Source organism: Doryrhamphus excisus, linkage group LG15 (genome assembly GCF_037039965.1).
Source record: "Doryrhamphus excisus strain RoL-2023G ecotype Guam linkage group LG15, RoL_Dexc_Guam_v1.1, whole genome shotgun sequence".
Lineage (NCBI taxonomy): Eukaryota > Metazoa > Chordata > Actinopteri > Syngnathiformes > Syngnathidae > Doryrhamphus > Doryrhamphus excisus.
The window spans coordinates 5,719,857-5,745,294 of NC_136371.1; the positions used below are offsets into that span (position 1 = coordinate 5,719,857).

The window sequence follows — 25,438 nt, forward strand, 5'->3', positions numbered from 1 at the left end:
TTTTATGTCATTTATGTATCATTGCTTCTCTACTTAAAGCAGCAGTAAAGAATTGAAGTGAGTAACATTGGCACATATAGACAAACAACCATTCACACTCACATTCATACCTATGGACAATTTGGAGTGGCCAATTAACCTAGCATGTTTTTGGAATGTGGGAGGAAACCGGAGTACCCGGAGAAAACCCACGCATGCACGGGGAGAACATGCAAACTCCACACAGAGATGGCCGAGGGTGGAATTGAACCCTGGTCTCCTAGCTGTGAGGTCTGAGCGCTAACCACTCGACCGCCGTGTCACTGCAACAGGAAACAGAAAAACAAAATATGAGGACACAACAAAAAAACTAAGGAAAGCCTAAACTAAAGTCCAAATATGCACAACATTCCCATACCGATCATTCAGGAGTGAAATTGGATGGATAGCGTGAAGGCCATACAGCTAGGAGACACAGGTTCGATTCCACTCTCGGGAATCTCTGTGTTCTCCCCGTGTACGCGTTGGTTTTCTCCGGGTACTCCGCTTTCCTCCCACATTCCAAAAACATGCTAGGTTAATTGACGACTCCAAATTGTCCATAGGTATGAATGTGAGTGTGAATGGTTGTTTGTCTATATGTGCCCTGTGATTGGCTGGCGACCAGTCCAGGGTGTACCCCGCCTCTCGCCTGAAGACAGCCGGGATAGGCTCCAGCATACCCGCGACCCTCGTGAGGATAACCGGTAGAAAATGGATGGATAATTGTAACCTACTTCTAGTAACATGTAGTGTTTGCTACTGCATATCGCAGTATTTGTCTTATTTTCCAAAAGTGTTTTCGGTAATCCCTCATTTATAACTGCTTTATAATTGGTTCCAAACATTTTTTTCAAATCTTCTTACAGAATAGAAAATCTATTTACAACCTTTTAAATGTGCTTTGTAACATTATTAGATATTAAATGACACCTTTATTGTCACTTTTGCACTCATATTACCCAATATAATACAGCTAATAAAATAAAAATAGCCATTTATGATTTCATAAGACTTGTAATCATATATGTTGCTAAGTGCAGGGAGGACAGGAATTGACGTCGGGGGTTCAAAGTTGAGTTTGTTATATATTTTTGTGGCTGTCGCAATATGTTTCAGTAACGGTACTGACACCTAGTGACCAGTGTAGAATACTACACATCAAAAACATGTATTTGAATGCGTCTTCTGAATGTCTTGTATTTGTATTTTAGTTCATTTAGTCATTTTTATGCTTGAAAATGCTTAATTTAGAAAAAAAAATAGATACATACATGATATTGAATGAAGTGTCGGACAATATTGGTAAGAAAGCCAATATCGAGCATCTCTACTTAACACTGTATGCTGGTCCTGGCTGGTCCAGCAACATCACTAAAGTATGACATCCTATTATTTCAAGCCACTGTACCTTCAATATGATATTTAAGACACATATTAGTGCTTTAAGGATGTGAGCGGAAACACAAAGGAAATCATGCATAGTTTGTGTTACTCTGTTCCTGTATTCCATCAGTAGTAGTCATGAAATGCAGTAAACAACAGACATAGAACAGCTTCTATTACTCACACTACACAACCATGGCAGTGACTTGACAGCAGAGGGGGCGGGGGGGCATCTAACATATCAGCCTTTTTTTTTTTTTTTTTACAGACAGTTGTCAGACCTTGACATTGAATATTATGCAACAGATATAAATAAGACATCCATACAAAAATAGGCTCTTACAAAATATACTCTATGAACCAATATTTACCAAAAAAAATGGAAAATGTGCCAGTGTTTTGGAAGCTTGGACCTAAACAAATGGGAATCTCGGGACTAGCAGCAAAAAAAAAAGGGAAGACATAAGCGGGTCACAAGTTAATATGAGGAGCCGACACCAGTTAAACAGCAGGCGGAGTGAATAAATCCACCGTGTTAACAGTTTCTGATCCCTTTGATAAACTAAGCCCTCCCAACATTTAGTTATTTTTTTTTGACCCACAACAGACAAAATCAGTAGTTCTTATCAAATAAATTAATATTAATTATCTCCATTCTCTAAAACACAGTATGTTAAATATTCCACATGGCTGAGTCATTCCCTATGTGACAGACAGCAATGTGAACGGCGCAGCCATCCCGTATTCCATGTAGCTTCAAGTCTTCCGACATATCCGACGTACGTCTCAGTAGTAGCTCCTTGTGCAGCATGGATCCAGTTTGTCCGTGACTATGACGGAAAAGAAACACACACCGGCACCGTCCAATAAATATTCTCATTTGCACGTGTACACCTCTGTCCTTTCGCTGCACGTGTTGCACTTCACGTAGCAGCACCACAAAAACTTGCAGTTGCACTGCCACACTCGAGAGTACTGGTGCGTGTTGTAACCGCGGCCGCAGCACATCAAGTCGCAGCCGCTGATGTGCTGCATCATAGTCTTGTTGCACACCCGCCCTTGCGTCCCCAGGCTGCCCGTGACAGCGTCCGCCTCGCAGTAGTTTGGCGACTTGTCTATGTACACCAAGTCTGTATCCATGGGCTTCCGGTAGGAGTATGGCTTCTTGATCTTTAGGAATTTAGGCCGCTTGTTGCGGCTGGCTTTGACCGGTTCCACGTGCAGCGCCTGGGAATATTTCTCCTTGAGAATGTAACCCAGCTCGCGGAACTTGGGAAGTGTAGTCCAGCAGGTTTTTGTGGTGCAGGAGCCCGACACTCCATGACATTTGCATTCCAGTCGCATGTTCTTCTCTAGGACCTGGAAACATAAAAAAAAAACAGCTTAGCTTTTTTTTTTTTTTTGACACTCAAACTTATCCTTTATTTCTACATCTTTGACCCTTTTTTGTTTATTTGTTAACAAAAGAACTGAAAACAGAGTTTCAATATGAAACACAAAATAACAGGACGCCGTGCAGGAGTGGAAAATTGAGCTGAAGTTGTTTTTTTTATTCTCAACAAAAACTTGAATAAAAGTGTGAATAAGCATGCCCCCTGTGAAATCTATAAATACATCAACTCCACATGATTGTCCGAGACGTTTTTTTCTTATTTATGATCTTGGTGATGCTGACCTTCTAAACATTCTAAAGGAGACAAATAGAATTCCGGGTGAACCTAAATGTAATTAAAGCGGAGAGGTTCATGATAATACATTTCAAACAGAATTTAATGAATAACGGCGTGACAAGTGTCATCACGTCGCTGCATGATAGCGTACACACAGAAGCCAAAATAACGTATCAGATGTCAGCCCCTGTGTGTGTGTGTGTGTGTGTAGTCAACACACACAACACACAAATGTCAAGACTGAGACGTCGGAGGCGTAGAGTGACTGGGATTACTGCTAAAGCCCGACATGATGACACAATGAAGCAGCACCAATGGCAGGAACAGGAATTTTCCTCCCAAACAGTGTGAACTCGGGAGTTTTCTCATGTAAATGTTGGGAGTTTAGTGTTCATATGGGATATCTCTGGGATGCCATTTTGTGCCATGAAAAAAACCCAAATCACTTCATGAAGCTGTTGGCTTCGACGGCCCCTAATCCATCAGTTGCTGTGTGACCAACACTTGTGACAGCCTTTGTGCGGATGATTGGACCAAGGGGAGCTCCAGCTCATTGTGACTGCGTTTGATTAGCATAAATAAAGTGGGGGAGGGGTTGCTATCAAAACAGAGAGCTCCTTTATTAGCAAAAAGGACAAAAAACAACTGCTCAAAGTTTCTTGGAAGACAAATTTGCTGTCCAGAAAAGCCAATTTGGACGCGCACATATAGAAAATGATCCGCTCCGGGGTGATTGTGAAGCCTTTCAGACGTTGAGGCGATGGACGTGTTGGTTGTGTGAATCAGGCTTTTCTGGCACCGGGCGAGAGGTAGAGGGGATATGAGTTAACTTGGCAAAAAAAAAAAAAAAAAAAAAAGCAGAGCTCTTTATTCTTCACCAAGTCCGCTTCGGCTTTTTGGCACGTCACTCCACTTGGTCTTTAACCTCTTAGACCGAATGGAGTCTCATTGTCACCACTGCGTTGGCCTGCTGAAAAGAGCAGGAGAACGGTATGTTTGTCCTCTTTGTATCCCGTCGCACAATTGTTGTCTGTCTTGGGGTGTTCTACGCTGCAAATTTGGGTTGTTTCTTGCAGGAAATGAAAGTATATTGTTATTTTTCTCATGTCTGTGAATAACAATGAATTGGATTAGATTACATTCAATGATTGAATGTGAACTGAAAGAGTGCATTGATTTCCAGTCATCACTGTAGCTCCGTGATGCACAAAAAGGAACATAACCAATTTATGATATTACAGGAACATTTAGCACAAAAGTAACTGGATAATGTCCCACCGGTGCAGCACAACAGAGACTGCCTTTTTTTGGCCAATGCCAATGTGTTCTCTCATCTGGGTTGTAATCAATCCTTCCTGCTCTTTCCCTAAAAGCCACCTTTATCCTGCTGCTTGTTCAACCTAAGCAGATCTTTGGCAACAGCCTGGTCCTAGAAGCTGCCAGGTCACCGCGTTTATCAGGCCCCCGCAAATAAGAGCAGTGACTTTGAGGATGGATGCAACCTACCTTGCGTCCCACCTCGTTATTATGGAGGTTCATGAGCGTCCTGGCATTCTGTTTAACCTCCCGGGCGTCGATAAATACTTTGGAGAAGCTGAGTCCGTAGCTGATGTCCGCCGAGCAGCCTCCCCACTTCCAGCCTTGGTCCCTGCTGTAGAAACCTTGCTTCTCTTTGTCGCAGCTGCAGTCGCTCAGGTTACCCTGCGTGCAGGCAGCGGTGATGGCGTGGGCCACCCCGGCCGCAATGATGGCGTATGTAAAGGCCGCTTCTTTACTTCCTTGAAAAGAAAAGAATGAAATCGATCAGCGTTTGAGCATTGAGCCATTTGGCACGTTGAATGTGGATGGCTTGTTTACTCCTCCATCTTGGACGGCACACCCGACAACACATCATGTCTTACTTCCTGTAAAAACTAGTCCATTTGCCCGCTTATCAGTCCATGGACTCGAATACCCAAACAAAGAATTCTACACATTGGTGACTCAATCTTGTCCACTCTGTGTTTGTAATGTGCCTTTGAGCAAGCTCTCAACTCCCACATGGAAGTCATTGACCCCCCAGCTAAGACACCCTCATCACCCTGTAGCTCTAACGCAGTTACACACATCTTTTTTTATCGATCGTAACTGCAAAATAACCCACCATGGGACCAAACAAAGATGCAAGTGCCAGCAATCGAAGAAGAGTGAGGATGAAGGTGAGAAATATATTTTTGCAATGTGTAGAGGAAGCCAGAGTACCTGGAGAAAACTCCTGCAAGCAAGAGAAGAACATGCAAACAGAGATTCAAATCCAGATCTTCCAGATCTCCTGACTATGTGGCCTACATGCTAACCACTAATCCGCAGTGTGACAATCTTTTGATATCGTACTTATAGATCTGCACACCTGAACAGTTAGATTCGTCCTTAACCAATATGACATCACTGGCATGAACAAAACTATCAACTATAAATATCATCAGCTCAGAAGTACAAACCATGACCCCAAGTGGTTTACTAGCTGAGGAAATCCGGTAATTCGATGATGGTAAAGGAATGGTTTGCTAGAACCACCATGATTTCCATGATGAAATTACAGAACGCATTTCTCAAATGCTGCAGCAATAGTAACAAGCCCTGGGCACTATACTGATGCTGTGTTCAAGCTCTATGTTTTTTCTCTCATCATGGAATGTTTGCAGATCATTTTGCAGCATCTGGCGAAATGTCATCCTCTGAAACAGTAAGAAGTCCCTGAGCTGTTATATTAAATATTATTTTTAAAAAAGTGTTTTTAAGTGTTTTGTGTTAGCATTTTTGGGTGTGTGGAACAGATGAATTGGATTTACTTGGAAAAACCCTAAATTTTCCCATGAGTCGGTTTTAGATAGACACTTTGGAACGGATTAATCATGAAAACCAAGGTACCACTGCAGGGCTTCAGACTAACTTTTTTATTCTATGGGCACACAGGCTTAGAGGCCTTGGAGATAAAGTCATAGAGGCCAGACTGAGATGGTTCGGACATGTCCAGAGGAGAGATAGTGAATATATTGGTAGAAGGATGCTGCGTTAGAGCTGCTGGGTAGGAGGCGTAGACGTAGACCAAAGAGGAGGTTTATGGATGTAGTGAAGGAGGACATGAGGGTAGTTGGTGTGAGAAGACAGGGTTGGATGGAGGAGATTGATTTGCTGTGGCGAGCCCTGAAGGGAAAAAGCCCAAAGAGAAAGAAGAAGAAGAAGAAGAAGAAGAAGAAGAGCACATAGGCCCTTTCTTAAAATTTTAGGAATGCAACCAGAACATTTACGGGCATGTTGCTTTTGTTCTTTCATAGAAGTAAAGAACCTTAAGGTGTCACTAAAACAAAAAAATATCTGCTTGAATTTGCTTCTCTGCAGAAAAAGCTAATTTTCTCAGTTTTTTGGGGCCTTTGTTATTATTATAATGATTCTTAAGCAACACTTTAAAAAGGTAAATTATCCCATACCCAAAGTACGTACTCGTACCTTCCGCATGGGGCAAAAACGAGCTCCAAACTAACCACATTGCTTTTATGCGTTAAAGACAAAATGCCACTATTTTGAAAAAGTTAAATTTGGAGTCCGAAAATCAGAGGTTAGGCGTTGGACTAGCTCGGTAGCTAGCTGTTGTGTGATGTGTGATGAGCGACCACACATGCTGCATTGATAGGCTCAGCTCCTATAAAAAAATATATAGAGAGAATTTCACATAATTTCACATAATTCATTCATTTTCTACTGCTTATCCTCACGAGGGTCACGGGTATGCTTGAGCTTATCCCGGCTGTCTTCGGGTGAGAGGCGGGGTACACCCTGGACTGGTCGCCAGCCAACCACAGGGCACATATAGACAAACAACCATTCACACTCACATTCATACCTATGGACAATTTGGAGTCGCCAATTAACCTAGCATGTTTTTGGAATGTGGGAGGAAACCGGAGTACCCGGAGAAAACCCACGCATGCACAGGGAGAACATGCAAACTCCACACAGAGAGGTGGCCGAGGGTGGAATTGAACCCTGGTCTCCTAGCTGTGAGGTCTGCGCGCTAAACACTCAACCACCGTGCCGCCTTTTCCACAAGCAGAAATGTATTCAAAAAACAAACACATGTTCAGAAGTTGTCGAAGTCACTTTATAAACAACTCTGATATGTATCATCGTTTCAGTGACAAATTACTAAACGGCTCCAAGTGTTTTGAAACCTGACCCCGGAAACTGTCCCGTCTGTGAACCAAAATGGCTGCTGGTAGTTTAGTCAACAAAGCAGCATGAATAAGAGGGCTGTCAAAAAGGGAACAAGCTATTGATCCACTTGGAAGTGACACACTCTGTGCAAACGTATAAGACACGAGCATCTCCATCCTGGCCGTTATCTCCATCGAGTCCGGTGAACAAATCATTTACACATGCGGAAATATTGACAATTAACTAAAGGTTAATCTGACAGGACTCTTAAACGGAGTGTGACAAATAGCTCCGGGGTGAAATATGAAATACTGCAAAGAAAGGAGCTGTGTAAAACATCACAGCCGTATATATATTTTGACCCCTTTCATTATGGCGCAAACAGGAAACAGCTGATTATATCCATCATATCCGTGTGTAAATAAACTCCTCTTGTTGCTGTTTGTTGACAGCATCACTTTATTCTTCCTTGGGCCACCCAGTTCATCAACACACTGTGTGCTGTATTTCTAACTTTGAAAGAAAGAAAAAAAAAAAACTCATATCGAGGCATAAACTATGTAGACGTTTTCACAGACTAAACGGGCTCCGGGCCAAAAAAACAAGGTGTGTCGGTGCACTCAGTCACATCTGAGCGCAGTGTGGTTCATTTTTTTTCTACCCTACAATTTTTTTTTTTTGTGCACAAGCCCTCCAGATATGAGCCCTTCATAAGAGTGTAATGACTGATGGGTGAACTGATATTTATGCTCTCAGCCTCTCCTCAAGCTACCCATGCACTTACCCATAAACTTGGCATTCCCTCGTTGCTTAAAAGAGCAAACCCCCGCTACTCGGGTTGATGCATCAACAATGGCATCCATTTGCAACCACTTGGCTTCTGAGCTAATCTGATCGGTGAAACCAATCTATTTACTATGGTTGTCCAAGCCGTGGACCTGCATGGTGCACACCAAAAAAAATCCTGATGTGCCAAAAAAACAACTCAGCTTGTCAAATGCTGCTGTTTTAGTTTCTGACAGCATGACCGGGATCAGCCTTTCTTTGCATTTACGGCGGGAGAAATGGCGTCAAACAGCTGGTGCGAGCTATACTAAGCATTGTGTAAAAAGGGGTTTAGGAGGTTTTGTTTGCACTGAATAGGATTTTGGGGGGGGGGGTTACCCTGAAATGGACAAAAATGCAAAAGCACCTTATTACACACCATACTAAAAAAAAAAACAGTGATCCAATCTGTGTAGGACACGTTCATGTCCGACTCGTTACACTGTAACTTATACCCGTGGTAAGATCTAGGGTCCTTACAGTGGAAGCTGAAGCACCCATCAGCAGACAGGATAATGAAGACCAGTGAAAATGTGTCTCATGAGACTCAGCCTGGGATGAAAAGAAAGGCTGCGACTATTCACAGGAGCTTTGTTACAGTGTTGGCTCCAGATACCTTTTATAGAAAAAGGTCTCACACGGTTTAAAATGTATTTCATGTCCAACCAAAGCAAGTATTGTAAATTATTTTTTTTTTATTCTATTTCAAAATAAAAACAAAGAAAAAATGATTCAGTAAACGGGCAGGTGCGTTCATGTAACGCAACTATATGTTAATTGTAAAATAGTATTTGTTTTCTTGGATATGGAATGCACTTTTACGCACAGGGCACACAATTACGCACCCAGCTAACTGACTCTGTTTTCCAATTGTTAACAAACATGAACAGATAGCAACATACCCACTTTCAACTCTTTTCCGAAGACGGTCCTCTCGCCCAGGGCCGAGCAGTTCCAGCGCCCGTTTTTGAACTGGAACTGACACTCGTTGATGCCCATTTGCGCGCCCTCTCCGATGACGATAATGGCATCCGGGCGACTCTGGCAAATAGTCCGCTGTCTGGGGGCCAAACCGGGGATTTTGTTACAGATAATACTCGCTCCAAGGGCCACCACCGAGGAGAAGCCCCTGTGGAGAAAAAAAGATATACCGGAATGATTAGTTTTATCTTGATGAAATGTAGATCAGGTGCAATTTGATTGCCATATTCACTTATTGAAACAACAAAGCATAGCGTTTTGTTTTGGTAAGTTACTTGGAGTTGTGTCAGTTAACGAATCCAAGCAAGCGCAACTCACCCAATTTTCAGGTAAACAATCCCCAAACAAAGTAAAACTCTTAAAATCCAACGTCGTGTTCTCCGACTCATCGCGGCCTCACTGTCATGCAACCAGGAGTTGCAGCTGAGGAAGAACTCAATACGCTTATTTCCCCGATCGATCACAGCTCAGGTAACTCCAAAGGAAACTCCACAAGCAAGAAAAACATTCAAAAAAAAAAAAAAAAAAAACTTCTCTCCCCACTTCTTTATAAATTGCCAGGTCGAGCCAAATTCCCTTTAGGTGGCCCCCTGGTCGCCGGACCCTGTTGTCATTGCGAGGATGACGTCACCACGCAGGTAACTCTCAGAAGGTGCGATGGTCCGCTTCTCACAGTTCTTGTACCACCCGCAGGTCTCTGCTTTATATCGCGCTCATCTCCGTGGGGCGTGGCCACGGGAGACTTGGGGCCCCACGGAAAGAATCTTGTCTCTCCCTCTCTTTAGAAACTCTGCATTCAGGTGTTGGATTCATGTTCCGGGGCTTTGATAACGACACATTTCAAAACTTCTGAACTTCATATTGCAAAATTGACAATCTATATAAGAGGAAGGGGTGTTTAAATATATAAAAAAAATGACAACCTAGAACAGTCAAACAGAGCACAGAATAGGTTATATATGTGGCGGGAAAATAAAGCAAGACAAATCAGACATGTTTGGGGGATCACAACAAAAACAGCACTATAGCATTACGAAATATGATTATGAATGCTACTCTCTTTGTCACCACTGACACAAACTATGTTTGGATTTTGGAATTGAAAAACAATAATACACAATGCAGATGGATAACTACTGTATTTACAGTAGTTAGTAGTTATCTCGGCCATGATGCATCTTCTGGGCTTGTTGACGGTTGATTTTCAAATAATAAGACATCAAATCTTCAATTTAACTACACAACATTGATTGCTGCAAAATGTTTCAATTCAATATATTTTTATTACTATTACTACGATTTAATACACAGCTAATTTCACTATTTCTATTTATTATTATTATTATTATTATTATTATTTCTAACGTATTTTATCTTTGTCAATACATTATTGCGACTGTGCTACACAATTACACACTGGTTACACGCTTCTGGGTCGGTTTGTCTTTATTATGGCGACACCTAGCGGTAGGATGAATGATATGCAGGTGACGCTCCTGCATTCTTCCTGCGTGTTGCGTAATCTTGACACTTTATGACGCTTTTGAGTTACGAGTGGTGATATTACAACGTCAGCATGAACCCACAGAGCCTTATAAGCGACTGTCTCATTCATATTTTTACCTTTCTCCAGGAGGAAGATCTGATCAGCGCTTCCGGTGTGTGCAAGGTAAATAGGAGTCTCCAAAAGGCGGAAGTAGCTTTGACAGCACAACATGAAGTTTGTTCTGTTTTCCAGCACTGGCACCATGCTGCCGAGGCTCAGTGGTTATGGAGGTAGGTTTCTTCAATGTTCTTGGATTTCAAGAAACTAAAAAAAAAAAAACGAAGTTTATCTTTTGTTCTTACCAGGAAGATGTGCCTACAGCGATGGGGGTTTTGCAGCCAGGCTGTGTTGGCTAGCCCACTCGTCAATCACTCTTGGAAGACATACTTCCTTCGACGGTCTCATTTGGAGACGAAAATGAAGGAAGGGCGAACTGGGGGATATACCTGCAAAAGTCTTCGAGGCCACACAGGTCTGAATTGGTCTGCTTTTTAAGCGTATAGAACCGAGTTCAGTCTTGATTCATGTCTTCCACTAGGGGGCGTCGTGGGCTTGGTTTACCTGAAGGGGAACTCACCTGTTAATCCTGATCTGTGGAGCACATCCACCACAGTCTGCAGTGCTTCTACTGATGGTACAGTCCGAGCGTGGAACATCCAAAATGTCAGTGAACACTCACCAGTATTTCTACATACAATATATATTTATCGTTCATTTTATTTATTTCCTATTAACATCCATTGCATGTATAAGTTCAACATAAACAAACCCGTTCAGCTAATTTGGGTTTATTTCCTCTCAGGGTGAACTACTGTGGTGCAGTGGCAAACAGTCACCTTTATCAAGCATCATACGTGATGAGCGGAGTGATTTTGTCATCACAGCAGACTCCACCGGTCTCATCAAGGTCTGGCAAGGTCAAACTGGGCAGGAGGTGGCGTCCTATTCTTCTGCATTCACGCACTGTACGTTAGTGCAATACAATAAGGAGAATGATTGGTTTCTATCAGTAAGTATCTTTACATTTCTTTGTTTGCTTTGTTAGCTTGTATCATTACAAATATTTCTATCTAGGTTGGGACAAATCAGGGATCGCTGTGTACACTAGCTGGATTGGCTCTGACAAAAAGATCCAGTATAATGGTATGTGACAGTTTTAAGGTCAACATAGTCCTGGTGTCACCTGACAAGAAATGGATCGCGGCTGGATCCAAGGACATGGTTGATTTAAGTCCAAAGGTATATCGTTTTTTTTGGACTAATTGCAATATAACTTTCTGTGTATTCAGGGTTTTTTTTTTGTTGGGTGCTTTTGTTGCCAGGTGATTTACACTGAGAGTTTGACCTCTCCAAGTGAGGACGAAGATCCCCTGTGTCAGTTAGTACCGGTCACGGGATGCCATGCTGCTGTTTTCATCCCCACACAGTCTGCCAGACTGGCCACGGTCCACCGCAAAGAGCGGACCGTCAACAAAGCCCTCACTGTCTTCGATGTCAGCGTTAAAAAGTCAAAGTACAAGTCCCAGATCCAAGGTGAGTAAGGACATTTTACAAATGTAAATACCTGCGTCAGATGTCCACTGTAGTGAGTATTTGAAATTACAAGATTGACTTTCAACAATGCGCAATGCGACCTGGGAGACATTTGGCTGACCCATGTCATACAGCACTTTCTAAAAACATAATTTCACAAGAAAACTTAAAAAACAGCAAAAAAATCTGCAGTAATTTTAAAGCAATTAAGTGAAAATATAAACAGATAAAATGTGACATAATTTTCTGAGAATAATGTTGTCATATTACGATGAAAAATGCAGTCATTTTAGTTGCATAAAGTTGGAATATTAAAGGAATATTATGTGAAACAATCAAAACGCATGAAGTTGTAATTGTAGTGGAAGAAGTTATGAGAATAGAGTCATAATTACTGGAAGAAAATTTTACAAGAATAACAACATCAGAAATGGATAAACTCAAAATGCTAAGAGAAACCATCATATTCTAATGACAATAATCAATATTATTTATTATCAATATTTCAGTAACATATAGTTGAAATTCATTCATTTATTCATTTTCGACCACTTATCCTCACGAGGGTCGCGGGGGTGCTGGAGCCTATCCCAGCTTTCTTCGTGCGAGAGGTGGGGTACACCCTGGACTGGTCGCCAGCCAATCACAGGGCACATATAGACAAACAACCATTCACACTCACATTCATACCTATGGACAATTTGGAGTCGCCTTTAACCTGGCATGTTTTTGGAATGTGGGAGGAAACCGGAAAAAAACCCACACATGCGGAGAACATGCAAACTCCACACAGAGAGGTGTCTGAAGGTGGGATTGAACTTGGGTCTCCTAGCTGTGAGATCTGCGTGCTAACCACTCATCCGCCGTGCAGATATATAATTTCATATAGTTGAAATGTGAAATAAAAATTGTGGGAATTTAGTTAAGGTATTATAGGAATAAATGTAATTTCTTGAAATATATATAACATATCTACATAGAGTATTTGGTGTACAAAACATCAAAGCAGCTCTTGCATTTTTTTTACATTTTTTAGTATGAAAATCGTTTTGGCAAAAGGCAAAATTTAAACTGAAGTTTGACTCTAGTCCAGCAGGTGGAGTCCTTCCTCTTGCCACTGAATATCACCTCCTCCGACATTCTTCTTGAGGCAAAAGACAGCAACTGCATTGTTATGGCAGCTGACCATCATCTGTGGGTGTACTCTCTGAAAGGCATCTTGCTTGCCAGCTTTGAAGAGCACATCATGCCAATTACTTCTATATGCGTGGTAAAAAAATAAAAAAATATATATATATATATCATAAAACAACAGTTAGCATGTATGTGAAAGTGATTAGTGGTGTTGATTTACAGGATAGCTTTCGTGTGGTAACGGCGTCCCAGGACCTCTCCTTACGTGTGCTGACATGGAGACATGACAGAGATCAGGGGTTGACCTTGGATAGTCGATACCACCTATTAGGAGGTTCTCACTCTATGTCCAGGTGTGTTTCAATATGAAATATCATTGTATCAATATTGGATTTAACCTTATGGTTCTGTGTTTTAGAGGGTTCAGCCACGTCTCCTGTGACTACTCCAGCATTGTTGGTTCAGTTCAAGGGAAAGATGGCAAAGACGTTTTAAAAGCTTATACGTTCACATCATGAGGTGTGGCATTCACTGTATACATCATGCGTGCTTTTATTATGAGGTTCCTTGGTTATTAAGGCAGAACGTTACATAAAAAGACTGTTCTTCTTTGGGGTACCTCACTATTTGTATTCATCTCGCAACATCAGCAATTGCATAATAAATATCTTCATCAAAAGGCACTCGGTGTCTCTGCGGTATTTACACTAAAGAGGAAGAAGACTCTGTTGGCTCTTCTGATTTGGTGGCAACACATCTCATGTCCTCAAGGACACATCTTAAGACGGTAGTCATGGACTCGTACACTTGTTCTTCATTGTTTTCCATCTGTTGAAAGGTGACCATCATCTTTATACTGTTGACAAGGTTTGGGACTGGAATTGAGCAATTTGAATGTCTTCTTACCCAAGTAAAAGCTTTGATGGTACGATTTAGAAAGGCATCTTCAACCTCCTCTGGTACTGTCAGTAAATGCGCCATACAGTCTAGTATGCACTTTAATGTTTCTTTAGGTGCCTAGAGAGAGAGAGAGAGAGAAGGAAAATATAGTGTAGGTTTATCCTGGAAGGTGAGAATGACTAGCAAGGTCTCACCTGGCCAAGTGCGTCCAGGACAGTTTGAGCATCGCTGTTTTCAGGCTTCAGGTTTTTAACATCCTGGAGGCAGATGACTGGCTCCTTAAGCTGCTCCAACCATGCCCACATCAGACCTGTGAGGATGAAGGGATCCCGCTCCATGCACAGCCTCTCCCATGCACCACCTTGATTGAGCTCAGCCTGCAAACACATTCATGCAGATATTAGATTTAATAACCAGCATCTTTCTTCAAGGAAGCTCGATGCTATAATTATGACTTATGCACTTATTAAATGCATTTTAATGATAATAATAATGGTGCTTCCATCTGCTGCGGTGCCACTTTTATCGCCCTCGAAAGAGGCCCAGTAGGACATTGGGTAATGGTATTAAGTGCATTTTAAATGATAAAATGTATAATAAAATAAAATGTAACTAATGAATGATAATGAAAGATGATAGATGGAACAGATGGAGGTTCTAGCCTTTAGCCTGGTTGTGAGAGCAACGCTATAATGGTGCCTCCATCTGCTGTGGCGCCCCCTCTGTGTCCCTCTAAAGCAGGGGTCTCAAACACGCGGCCCACGGCCGCAGGACACTAGTTTGAGGCCCCCGCCTTGATATGAAAGTTTAATGTTAGTGCGGCCCGCAAAAGTTTGATATGGATGCTGTATGGTGTCATGTACCCACAAAAAATTATTACATTTAATTAATGTTCATATTAAAGGTTAATTTAAGGTTAGGGTTAGGGTTAAGGTTAAGGTTAATAGTTATCCTCCCTATCCGTGTGGAAGTGGTAAGTTTTTGGCTATTTAAGTTTAAAGGAAATAACTTGAAGGCTACCGTTTAGGTCGCTAGCTCTCTAGTTTGCGAGTTAGCATGTGTCTCAAGACCCTGCAGTTGCGCAATATGTTGTAAATAAAAAGCGTATAAATGTGACTATAGTCGTGTTTTGTCATGTCTACAGGGCTCTAATAATACTTTGTTCATTTTAATCTGAAAAAAATAATTTGTCTACCCACCAACTATATGTGGTTTCTTAAGTTTTTATTATTTGCCGTTTTATTATTATTATTTATTTATTACTGATTGATTTATTTTCTTTATTCTTGATTTGTTTATTTATTTTTCATCTTATTTTGTGTAGAAAAATAAAAAGTAAGATATTTGAGAACAGTGGAATGTTTTATCAGCGCTTTTATTGTAGAAAATTGGAACCAAAAATTTTTTTGTTTTTAATAAATGCATTTTTTTTTTTTTGAAAACCTGATGCGGCCCAGTCTCACCCAGACCCGAGCTCCAGTGGCCCCCAAGTAAATTGCGTTTGAGACCCCTGCTCTAAAGGGCTCCACAGAGGACAACATAAAGTGATTGTAATCGCTGGACAAAGAACTACACACTGGATCAGTTACCTGCCATGCTAACACTTTGTTCCTGTGCTCTTCCTCCCCATCCAAGAAAAGATCTACCGCCAGGGCCTGTGCCACCAGCAGCCTCCGTGCTTCCAAACACAACTCGGACTGCAGGGTGATGAAGGGCACCTCTGACTGCTCCTCCTCTTGACACAGGGAGTTCCTCTCATTTTCTGCTAACGCTTCCCTCTGCTCTGCCTTTAGTCTGGACAGCATGCTACCTTGTTGTAGAGGTCCATTGTTTCGCATGGACTCACAGCGTTGGATGGGTTTTTTCTTCATTTTCTTCAACAGAATGGATCCATCCTTTTCAACATTCTTGACTTGCCATAGTGATCCGCTGGAGGTGTAAGAGATTTCAGATGCGTTACAACTCCAGCTTTGGCAATTAGCTGCAGGTAGAGCGTTGTCTGAAGAGGAAATGGACCTGGCCACATTTCCCTGTGAGAGTGAGCCCAACGGTTCCCTGAGGAGGTTAAGCTGTGAGCCCAGACGTTTTAAATCAGACTCACTGTAACTCAGACTTTTACGATGGTAGAAGATGGGTGGCTCATTAAAATGTCTCGGTAAGGTCGGGGAACCTGGTAATCGAGGCTCCTTTGCGCAAAAGTCAGGTCCAAGCTTTTCAATGATGCTCATTGTCATCTCAATATCATGGATATCCGGTGCTTCCAAAATGTCCTCTTCAATCACTTGTCGGTTCTCTGCAATGTCCAACAGCAGCCGCGATACAAGTTGGACTATTTTTGGTAGGTGTTTCAGTTCTTTACGCTCATGGCCATGCAGGATGTGTCTCTGGCGGTTGAGATACTCGGTCAACGTGATGGGTTCGCATCGAGGCGCAGCACGGGAAAACACACATCTCAAAGGGCAGAGGAACTGGACGAATTCCCGCACACAGCTCAGCTGACACCTTGTCTGGATGGAACCAGGGCGTTTAGCCCTGACATATAAGATAGCCTGGTTGGCTGTCATCCTGGTGGTGTAGGCCAAGAAACATGCCAAAAGGACACCTATGGGGAAAGGAGACAAGTTTCACTGTGAGACGAGGCGCTAGGTCAAACTGTCTTGGAACATTCCTGGTGGAAGTCTACCTGTTCTTCCAAGACCGGCATGGCAGTGGACAGATACTTTTCCCTCCTGCAGTGAAAAGGCCATGACCTTTAATATGTCCAGCACGGTAGTAAGGTTGGCTACTCCGTAGTCACTCCAGCCAAAGTTGTAGAAATAAACTGAGAAAAAGCATACACGCAAAAATCACTATAAGCTAACCTAAATGCCATTGCAAATTTCTTCACCGAGGGACAAATAAAGACATGTCTTTTCTTAGAAGTACTGACCTACAGTATATTTACACCTTAAATTCTAGTATTTCTTCCATGAAATTATATTGTACTTCAGTACTTGTATGTTAAGATTTTTGTTGTCCAATGAGATTTCAGCTTCTACGTTTTGCCATGTTAATGTAATCTACCCTGGGCCTTCAGAATCAGTAGTGCTGGCCCATGTCACATGCGCACTATTAGCAATGGAGCTGTTTTTTTAAACAATGATTTGTTCATTCAGAAGTCTATTCCCGAACTCTCAAAGTTACCAGTATGGTTTGAATGCATCATTATAAACAAAGCTTGTTCCAGCATGAAGAAAAGAAACAACATAGTTCTGAGTGCATTATATGAACCAATAAGTTCATATACAGTAAAATCGATATCGGTTATAACGAATTACTACTTATTACGATACTATTTTCATTTCCCGGCAAATTTCTAGTCTTTTATGTTATAATTAGTTCCGTTAGTACGATATCCGGTTATTATGATAATCCGGTTACTACGATGCCCTCTTCATCTCCCGCCAGCCAATTTGGTCTGCTTATATCGATACAAAAGCAGCTTAAATCAATCTTTGCTTAAAGATTTCAATACCAAAAAAGAACACGGCGAACGGCTGCTTCCAGTCAACTTTATTTTTCACACTTCCACCACCAGAGCGCAGCACACACACCTATTCCCGCACTTCCTGGTTCAGAGCAGGATCGGAAATATGGATAGTCCGGTTATATCGGTATTTTTTCCGACTCCCGAGAATATCAATATAACGAGACTTTACTGTACATATATTTGAAGTAGTAATATAGTGCTTACTGTTATTTTTCATGAAGGCCTCTGGATTGTAAGAGAACCCACTCTCCGGTTCGAGAGGGTTTCCGCAGCTGGCATGCTCACCGGGTATCTGTAGGTTGATCACGGTTTTAATACCGTTGCTTGAAATAAGCACAGACACTTGGTGAGCAAATGCTGTTAGCTCATACTAATACATCGTAACTGAGTGCTATATTGTGTACCTTCTGAATTGCTCAATAATGTTATATTTTTCAATGATCTCAGTTGAGGGTCTGGACATAGCAAGGAGATGATCTGTCACCCTAAAAGATATTAAAAAGCAGTAATAACGGTGACCTAAAAAGACTCGACAGTGATATATAGAAGTGGTACCATGATGAGTAGAGGCCTTTAATAGCCTGCTGGTCCTCACGCCAGTAATTTGGGTTGTCGTACTTGCAGCTTTGACCTCCACAACCAATAGAACATTGCATTTGTGGCGGTATGACATAGCGTATCGCCTCTCCAATTATAGTGTAATTTGCCCGGGGAGCTCTGACTGCAGATGAAAGGAGTAACATTAAACAAACTGAAGCATTTACAACATCAACCATTACAAACTCATTGATGGAACATTAAATTATTAATTATCTAAAACACCTACTATATGTGATTAAGATCATTAGCAGCAACTAATCCTTGTCTGGCATTCCATGTCTGTCATCAGCAAAAATAGTTACTCCGACAGCACATTTAAAACGTATTGTAATAAAACCTTTATGCGCCATGCAAACTTCCTCCCTGGCTATTAGAATAACTTACTGAATTCCATCAGAGCACCACCACTTGACTTTTCATGGAGTGCCATAGGAACCTCCACTTTGGGTCATCCACAGTCATAGCAGAGCCTGGACATACACTCAAAAAATAAATGTTTAAAAATAAAAATCAACACAACAGTTTCCATTAGTCTTTCTTAGTTACGACAACTTAATTTGAAATTGCTTTGAACCAACAAACAATATTGCATTGCACAAATTAGCTTTTCCTCTTCACTCAAAGCTTATTTTAAGTAATGCTTACTGAATAATTGTTGTCATAGGGACAAGTTTTTAAGTTCGTAACTCAAAGAAATATGGTAAGTCAACTGACTTAATCATTTTATTCAAAGTAGTTTAATTTGTTGTCTACTTAATTATAATAACAATGCACACAGCTTTTTAAGTAGCAGAAACCTAATATATATGCTATATATGTGTGTGTGTGTGTGTGTGTGTGTATTATGTTACCAAGCTAATTTTATTAAGTCATGGCAACTTGAATTTTGTTTTAAGCTTACCAACAATAAAATTTGAGTGTATATGACATTCTAAATTAAGTTCATGTAATAGCCAACATTATTATTTGAACATAACTTAAAAAATAAAGTTAGCAACTGAGAAAGTTTATCTAAATCAATTAATTAAATTTTTTTACATTGCATTTATGTATTAAATCAAGTGGTGTCAACAGATACTCTGAATTACTTTTTAGAGTGTACACATACATGTACATACACTTAAGCAGAGGTGTCGTATGGAGTGACAACAGCAAGAGAGGGCCCAATATTTTTTTTTGTTCTATATGGGGCCCAGAATTCCACGTCAACAATGTAAAAATCACAAGCAAAAATTACAGACAAACATTATTTTACAAAAGGATGATTTACCTGTCGTACGTTACTCTCAGGTGAGCGCCATCTCAAAGCACACATGCACCGTAGCTGCCTACATAAGTGACATCAACCTGCAGAGCTCTGCTGTTGTCTCTCTGTCTTCAGCTCTGTAGAAAGTCAATCCTTTGGCCTTGCTTGATTTGATTTGCCTCAGATTATCTCTCTCTTGTTAGGGTGGGGCTGTCCACCAGGATATTGTGGTCTGTCAAAAATGTCTACCTTGTTATGATGGGTCCAGTGCAGGAATGAAGATCGTTTTTAAAAGTAGCACAGATGCGTGCGGTGTAAAAAAAAAAAAATCTTTTCTCAGGTTTTACATTTAATTCAGAGGCAGAGGGGGGAGCGTTGGACTATTCCTGTCTTCTCTTGGATTAGACAACTAATCTTATTAGTGCACTGTATAAAAGAGTACCCACTCCTCAACTAAAGTCATGCATGGTCATGTCAGCGTTGCCTTCTGCTGCCGTGCTTGGATCTGCAATCATCTACTAATATATTCTAGTTTATTTTTCTAAAAGTAAATTGCTTCATTTATAAACACATTCCATATCCATTTTTCCATAGAAATATTTGTGAGAGTTCTGATATTGTCATGTTCTACAAATAGCTGCAACTTGGTGACACAGCAAGTGGATACATTCTGAGTGGCTTACCAAGTACATCTTAGTAAAGCTGGTTAGGGTTTAGGTGAGTGTGAAGAAGTGTACAGGATTTGGAAAAAAGCCAATAAACCCATTGAAAAGGAAAAAAGCGGCTCATTATCCATTCTTTTTCTTTGCCACTTTGTCCTCCCTCCTAACCCAGCTGACTTGGGGTGAGAGGCAGGGTCACCCTGGACTGGCCGCCAGCCGCAGGAAGCTGCCCAAATTCAGAAAAATTCCAATATATTCAAATTCTCAACATGTAGAAGTATGCTGTAGTATAATAAAGTATAGAACAACAATATAGTAACGCAAAGCATATATAGTGTCGTATAAATCTTATCCGTATAAAGTATAAACATGGCGTACATAACTAGTGATCTTTTTCATAATATCTTCCAACAGATGGCAGCAGGCAGGCATATGGCAGAGAGAGCCGTTAGTTGTCAGTTGCTTGACAACCGGCGCCGACAGACGTTTCCGGGTTCCACATAAGCAAAGTCGAAAAGCGTAATGGGATATGAGTTCTTTGCAATGAATCAGCTGCCTATTTTATACGCTGTAGTACTATGTCTCCCAAGATGCACTGCTGCAGTTCTAGGGGGCGGACCAGCTGGTAACGTGGAGCGTCAGAAAGAGCCGGTTCAGCTGTTTCATTGAAGCCACTCCGAATTTCAAGCAGATGGCGGAAGTTCGTCATTTGTGTCTTCAAAATAAAATTATATCGTTTTCATTTCGATAATTGAATAATACATGTTTGCACTGTACATATTATTCACATTCAGTTATTATTGTAATATCTAAAAAAATCAAATGTGGCCACAGACAAGCAGCAAAATAATATATTATATTTACGTGTACTTTATTTTGAAAGTAAGCCAAATAAATAGTTTATCCGTTTTCCGTGTCGTCACAATTTGTACCCTCCTACTTCGCGCAATAGCTTTTACAAGCCGGCGGAGGGGGCGAAGCAAGCCTCAGACCAAAAAAACGATGAAGATATTCTAAGAGGCTACCGCGTACATCCTTTGAAGGATTTGAAAGAAGTCATCTACATGACCAAAGACGCAAGACCAGCAACAAAAAAAAGCCAAACGTAACAATCATGCAATTCAAATACAGACGAATTTGAGCAAGCTCCTGTTCTTCAAGGTTACATTTCTTGAAGACGCACCGCATCCCTCTTGACTCAGACCAGCTTGGTCGGCTCGTCGGCTTCATCTGTAGCGACAATGTCCGTGGAAGACCAGGGCTACCCCGATCGTTTACTTCTTCTCCAGGCCGGTCCGGAGTGGATGCGGGCCGAGATCGAGCGCCTCTCCCGGGAGCTGAGCGAGACCACCAACGAGAAGATCCAAGCGGCTGAGTATGGGCTTGCGGTGCTGGAGGAAAAGCAGCAGCTCAAACAGCAGTTCGATGACCTGGAGATTGAGTATGAAGGCGTAAGACAGGAGCTCGACCAACTCAAAGAGGTAAAAACACCACACATTTTGTATATTTAATGATTTTAGTCAACTAGCATCGAATTGAACGTAATCATGTCCCTACTATATATATATATCTTATAAGACAATGTACATTTGCTTTTTTAAAACACTAATGTGTATTCGATAAATATGGCATTTCAACCATCATATCTCTGATGCTGCAAGGTCAGGATGAGGATGGGCTTCTCCACACCCAACCCCCCCCCCCCTTATGCAGGGTATCCCCATTGCACTGCCACCTTTATTAATTCATGTCTCTTCTTCTTGACATGTTGGTCATGGCGAGCCAAGGCCTTGTGCTTGTGTGTGTTTTGTGCCCTATTTTCATGTGTTGTCAGCACCGTATTTCAGATTTGTTTAAAACGATAACACAAATACAACAAAAAAGTTGTTCTGGTAACAAGAATGACCGGTTTCTGTTGCAAGGAGGCGGAGTAAGTTTTGAATTTTGAAAACTTCCCGCCCAGAAGAGAACAGAATGAGGAAGAGGAGACTAGAGGAAGACAGTTTTCGTTACAATCCTTCGGGAATGGGAAGAATGTGACAGCTGGAGTTTAGCTATAGGGAGAGCCATAAAGGAGGTGTCTGTTTCTGAACAGTGGCCGGACTAACTCCCACCCTTCTCTTCACACTGTGTCCAATTGTCTGCACTTTATTCAATTGTGGAGACACAAAATGTTACTTTAGAGTGGAAAACATGCACATTCCTGGCACTGACTCAGGGTAGTTTGTGGTTGTCATATCCTGCTTTTACTGCACAGTCATACCAGACTACTGACAGATGGTTCAATGGTAAAAACAAAAATCCGATCATCTGTCGAGTTTTTGTGCTGAAACATTTTAGTTTGAATCCAAAAAAACAAATCTGCAAATTCAAAATTAACTCATTCAATCCCAGCTCCTTCAGTACCGGCTATTTTACACAATTTTGACTGATTTTTCAAGGCACACACTGTATTATTTTTGTTCTATGGCTATATAAAAATGCATAGACCATACCAAAAGAAAGATTAGAACTCTTGTTTTTCATCAGAAAGAAAAAGTTTGTACCCTTTTCCAGCAGTAGAACATAGGTAGGTTTCAAGAAAATATCATTTCCCAACAAAAAAAGGAGAAAAACTGCTTTTTTTTAAAATGAAAAGATAAATTTCAAGCATAACCTTGACTTTGACACAATTTGTTTTGCTTTTGTGACAGCTCAAACATCTCAACAACTACTCTATACCAGAATATAAACAACACAAAAAACGGTTGTTTCACATAAAAATAGCAATATATTTACAAATATAACAGTCTGCATGCTACACTCCTCCATGCTTTTTCTCTTTGCTGTGTTTTTACATGCAAAATATCCATGCCGAACAATTAATATATCCGAGCCAACAATTATAAAGTCAACAGTTAGCCAGAGCTGCTGATGGCAGATTACCGTACTAATCAGATGTCTGTCCTTTATTTCCACAACTACTCCATCCTCCACCCACAAGCCTAGCAGCAGCGGCCTGTATGAAGGACACAAGTGATGTTATCGCCCAACAAATACACATACAGTCCTCGCCTATCCTACTTGACATTCGTCAACGTTTGTTGACGAACCAGAGACAATAATGAGCAAACACAAGCAATAACATCACCAAGCATGGTGTTTGACATATGTTAACATCATTTTTTTTGGTATTTACTACTTACTACTGTTCCCAAGCACCCCTCTTCTTGCTTGATGGCATGCATAAATTGCCACAAATACCTTATCATCATTCATTTATTTTATTCCCAGAGACCCAACAACCAAGATGTACTCTTCTCTCTATTTTTTGGGGTATAATTCTTCTGACAGCATGCAAATATCCATTTCCATCAAGTTGGTTTGTGCGTTCTTATCTTCTGTAGATAACGTGCTAATATTTCCACCCCCACATTTACACTACTCCCCAGGCTGGGCATTGGAGGAATTCTGTACCGTGGCGTTGCTTAGTAACAGCACAGTGCTATTGCCTGAACATGAGCGTCCACATTGCTTAGTAGAGTGTTGATTGGCGAGTGTCAAGGGATCTTATCATTGGCAGACAGAAAAGTAGATATGCATGAGTTTCAACTTAACATATTTGGATATATATTTTGCATCATTATTCTGGTCAGCCATTTATCACCATGTTAGGCGTATACGCACCTTATAGCAGTAGGTCCAGTATGCACAGGTAGAACCAATTATTGATCAAGACATCAAAACCGTCATGTTGTTCAGTAGATGAGGCTGTCAACCTCTCAATATAGATTGATACTTTATTAATCTCCAATAGAAAGTCAATGGAATGCTGACTTTGTTCAGTCACAAGCAGAGAGAGACCCTTGTTCATCCTATTTGTCCCTCTTTGTCAGTGTGGCAACAGCTGGGCACTGCATTGTGGAATTTAAGTGGACAATCAGGACCCTAAACATTGCTCAGCTCGGTAAATGTTGAGGTTATGTGCTCAGCCCTGTGGCCTTTTTGTGTTTGTGTGAGCTCTACGGGGTTAACAGGTCTTGGGTGTCACGGATGTAGAAGCGCGTTCAATGCCAGCAGAACAGTTTATGACAAAGCAAGAGGTTGAAAGCGGCGACCCATTGTGTGTAGATTTGAAAGGATTCCAACACATACGTCATTGTTCTTGAACAATGATATCTAGTGTGACTCTCAGGTCTCTGATTCGGATTTTCATTGTGATTTGGATGTCGATAATACCACATATGGACATAAAACTCATCTGGTGTCATAAATATCAAGGCAATGTGGTGCATCTGATTAGTTTACCTTTTTTTTTTTAGCTTGTCGCAAACAATCTCAGTGTTTCTCTAGCCTTTCAATATGTAGTCCTAGGAAGTGCTAGAACTTTCAGTATTGTTTTGGGTATTTTGGTTATCCCTTTTATCCATTCTGGACCACAAGTCTGCACTTTAGGGGTAATCTATTCTAAATGGCACTAAATAAAGAACCAAATCCCCCCCCCCTCGGGGCATAAGAGGATGAATCCCCACTACTATGCAGGGTTTACTGGGGACTGGGCATCTGCCAGGCCCACCCGGTCTCCGCAACCTCCAGCGTGCTGCAGAGAGGTGACTTGTAAAGGCAATGCCAGGACGTTTTTTCCCTGCCCAGACAAAAACAAATCCTGTAAACAAATCCTTCTGCTCACCAGCTTCAATAAAGTTTTCGGAATCATCATCAGGACTACCCATATATTGTGTTCAACCTGATTCGGTCTAAGTCTGAATTTCCTTCTGGGGGGGGGTGTTTCAATCCGCAATACCACTAGCTTCTGCATCATGGACAGGCAACCATATGTTATTGCAAAGTAATGAGGGAATCATTCCGCCCATTTTAGGTAAAATGACCCACCGCTAATCCTTAATGATTTTAAGAGCTTTTGTCTTTAATGCTGATAAATAAAATACCATCAGCACCCGTCTACAGTTCAGACACGGGCTTCATATGTGTACCAATATTCAAGGCTGCAATGTTGGATAGGAAATGAAAAAGTTAATTGTAAACATAAAGGAATAAACTCCAGCAAAAACAGTTAATGGATTAATCGATGGTTAATCATTACCCAATTATCAACAACTATGTTGGTAATTGATTCAATGTTTTTTTCATTTAAATATGTCAATTTGCAGCCTCTCAAATGTGAACATTTTTACATTTCCTCAGTCATCCATGAAAGCTGACCGATTATCTTTG

The 25,438-nt window shown here is 41.2% G+C and overlaps 4 protein-coding genes across 8 annotated transcripts in view; 2 read left to right on the forward strand and 2 right to left on the reverse strand.

The window, feature by feature from the left end:
- Nucleotides 1-1,415: 1,415 nt before the first annotated feature.
- Nucleotides 1,416-9,746, reverse strand: wnt7ab (wingless-type MMTV integration site family, member 7Ab). The gene is made up of 4 exons (XM_058052304.2): nt 9,393-9,746; nt 8,996-9,222; nt 4,581-4,852; nt 1,416-2,763 (listed from the first exon to the last, which is right to left on the reverse strand). The coding sequence occupies exons 1-4, from the start codon at nt 9,461-9,463 to the stop codon at nt 2,281-2,283; spliced, it is 1,053 nt and encodes a 350-aa protein (XP_057908287.1). The 5' UTR covers nt 9,464-9,746; the 3' UTR covers nt 1,416-2,280.
- Nucleotides 9,747-10,598: 852 nt separating this feature from the next.
- On the forward strand, nt 10,599-13,970 carry fbxw12 (F-box and WD repeat domain containing 12). 3 transcript variants are annotated; one of them, XM_078796641.1, is made up of 10 exons: nt 10,599-10,743; nt 10,813-10,850; nt 10,926-11,092; nt 11,159-11,283; nt 11,423-11,629; nt 11,695-11,859; nt 11,943-12,153; nt 13,242-13,423; nt 13,510-13,640; nt 13,706-13,970. In XM_078796641.1, exons 1-10 carry the CDS (start codon nt 10,651-10,653, stop codon nt 13,803-13,805), a joined length of 1,419 nt encoding a protein of 472 aa, XP_078652767.1. In that variant the 5' UTR covers nt 10,599-10,650; the 3' UTR covers nt 13,806-13,970. The 3 variants fall into 3 exon arrangements, with proteins under 3 accessions (XP_078652767.1, XP_057908285.2, XP_078652766.1); XM_058052302.2 differs by having other exon boundaries at nt 10,626-10,732; XM_078796640.1 differs by having other exon boundaries at nt 10,636-10,850.
- ptpdc1b (protein tyrosine phosphatase domain containing 1b) lies at nt 12,758-20,669 on the reverse strand. Of its 3 annotated transcripts, none has more exons than XM_058052293.2 (9): nt 19,587-20,669; nt 18,701-18,786; nt 18,272-18,437; nt 18,121-18,201; nt 17,921-18,039; nt 16,871-17,008; nt 15,777-16,789; nt 14,382-14,564; nt 12,758-14,304 (listed from the first exon to the last, which is right to left on the reverse strand). In XM_058052293.2, the coding sequence occupies exons 2-9, from the start codon at nt 18,744-18,746 to the stop codon at nt 13,990-13,992; spliced, it is 2,061 nt and encodes a 686-aa protein (XP_057908276.2). In that variant the 5' UTR covers nt 18,747-18,786; nt 19,587-20,669; the 3' UTR covers nt 12,758-13,989. The 3 variants fall into 3 exon arrangements, with proteins under 3 accessions (XP_057908276.2, XP_057908277.2, XP_078652765.1); XM_058052294.2 differs by having other exon boundaries at nt 18,701-18,797; XM_078796639.1 differs by having other exon boundaries at nt 12,761-14,115; nt 14,194-14,304; nt 18,701-20,665.
- A 494-nt stretch (nt 20,670-21,163) lies between these two features.
- The window catches only part of LOC131104778 (protein bicaudal D homolog 2-like), a 31,717-nt gene continuing 27,442 nt past the window's right edge, over nt 21,164-25,438 (forward strand). The window contains exon 1 of the mRNA XM_058052292.2: nt 21,164-21,705. Within this exon, the coding sequence (XP_057908275.2) occupies nt 21,466-21,705 (240 nt within the window). The 5' untranslated portion in view covers nt 21,164-21,465. The remainder of the gene's footprint in view (nt 21,706-25,438) is intronic.

Bases quoted from the DNA above. Each gene is read 5' to 3' on its own strand.
- wnt7ab (XM_058052304.2), bottom strand. From the start codon at position 9,463: ATGAGTCGGAGAACACGACGTTGGATTTTAAGAGTTTTACTTTGTTTG. The intron at 4,853-8,995 runs GTATGTTGCTAT...TTTCTTTTCAAG, and splicing joins CGGAAAAGAGTTGAAAGTGG to GAAGTAAAGAAGCGGCCTTT. The intron at 2,764-4,580 runs GTAGGTTGCATC...TTATGTTTCCAG, and splicing joins ATAACGAGGTGGGACGCAAG to GTCCTAGAGAAGAACATGCG.
- fbxw12 (XM_078796640.1), top strand. From the start codon at position 10,651: ATGAACCCACAGAGCCTTATAAGCGACTGTCTCATTCATATTTTTACC. The intron at 10,851-10,925 runs GTAGGTTTCTTC...TGTTCTTACCAG, and splicing joins GAGGCTCAGTGGTTATGGAG to GAAGATGTGCCTACAGCGAT. The intron at 11,630-11,694 runs GTAAGTATCTTT...ATTTCTATCTAG, and splicing joins AGAATGATTGGTTTCTATCA to GTTGGGACAAATCAGGGATC.
- ptpdc1b (XM_058052293.2), bottom strand. From the start codon at position 18,746: ATGGCACTCCATGAAAAGTCAAGTGGTGGTGCTCTGATGGAATTCA. The intron at 18,438-18,700 runs GTAAGTTATTCT...TTTCATCTGCAG, and splicing joins TGGTGCTCTGATGGAATTCA to TCAGAGCTCCCCGGGCAAAT. The intron at 14,305-14,381 runs GTGAGACCTTGC...CTCTCTCTCTAG, and splicing joins TCCTGGACGCACTTGGCCAG to GCACCTAAAGAAACATTAAA.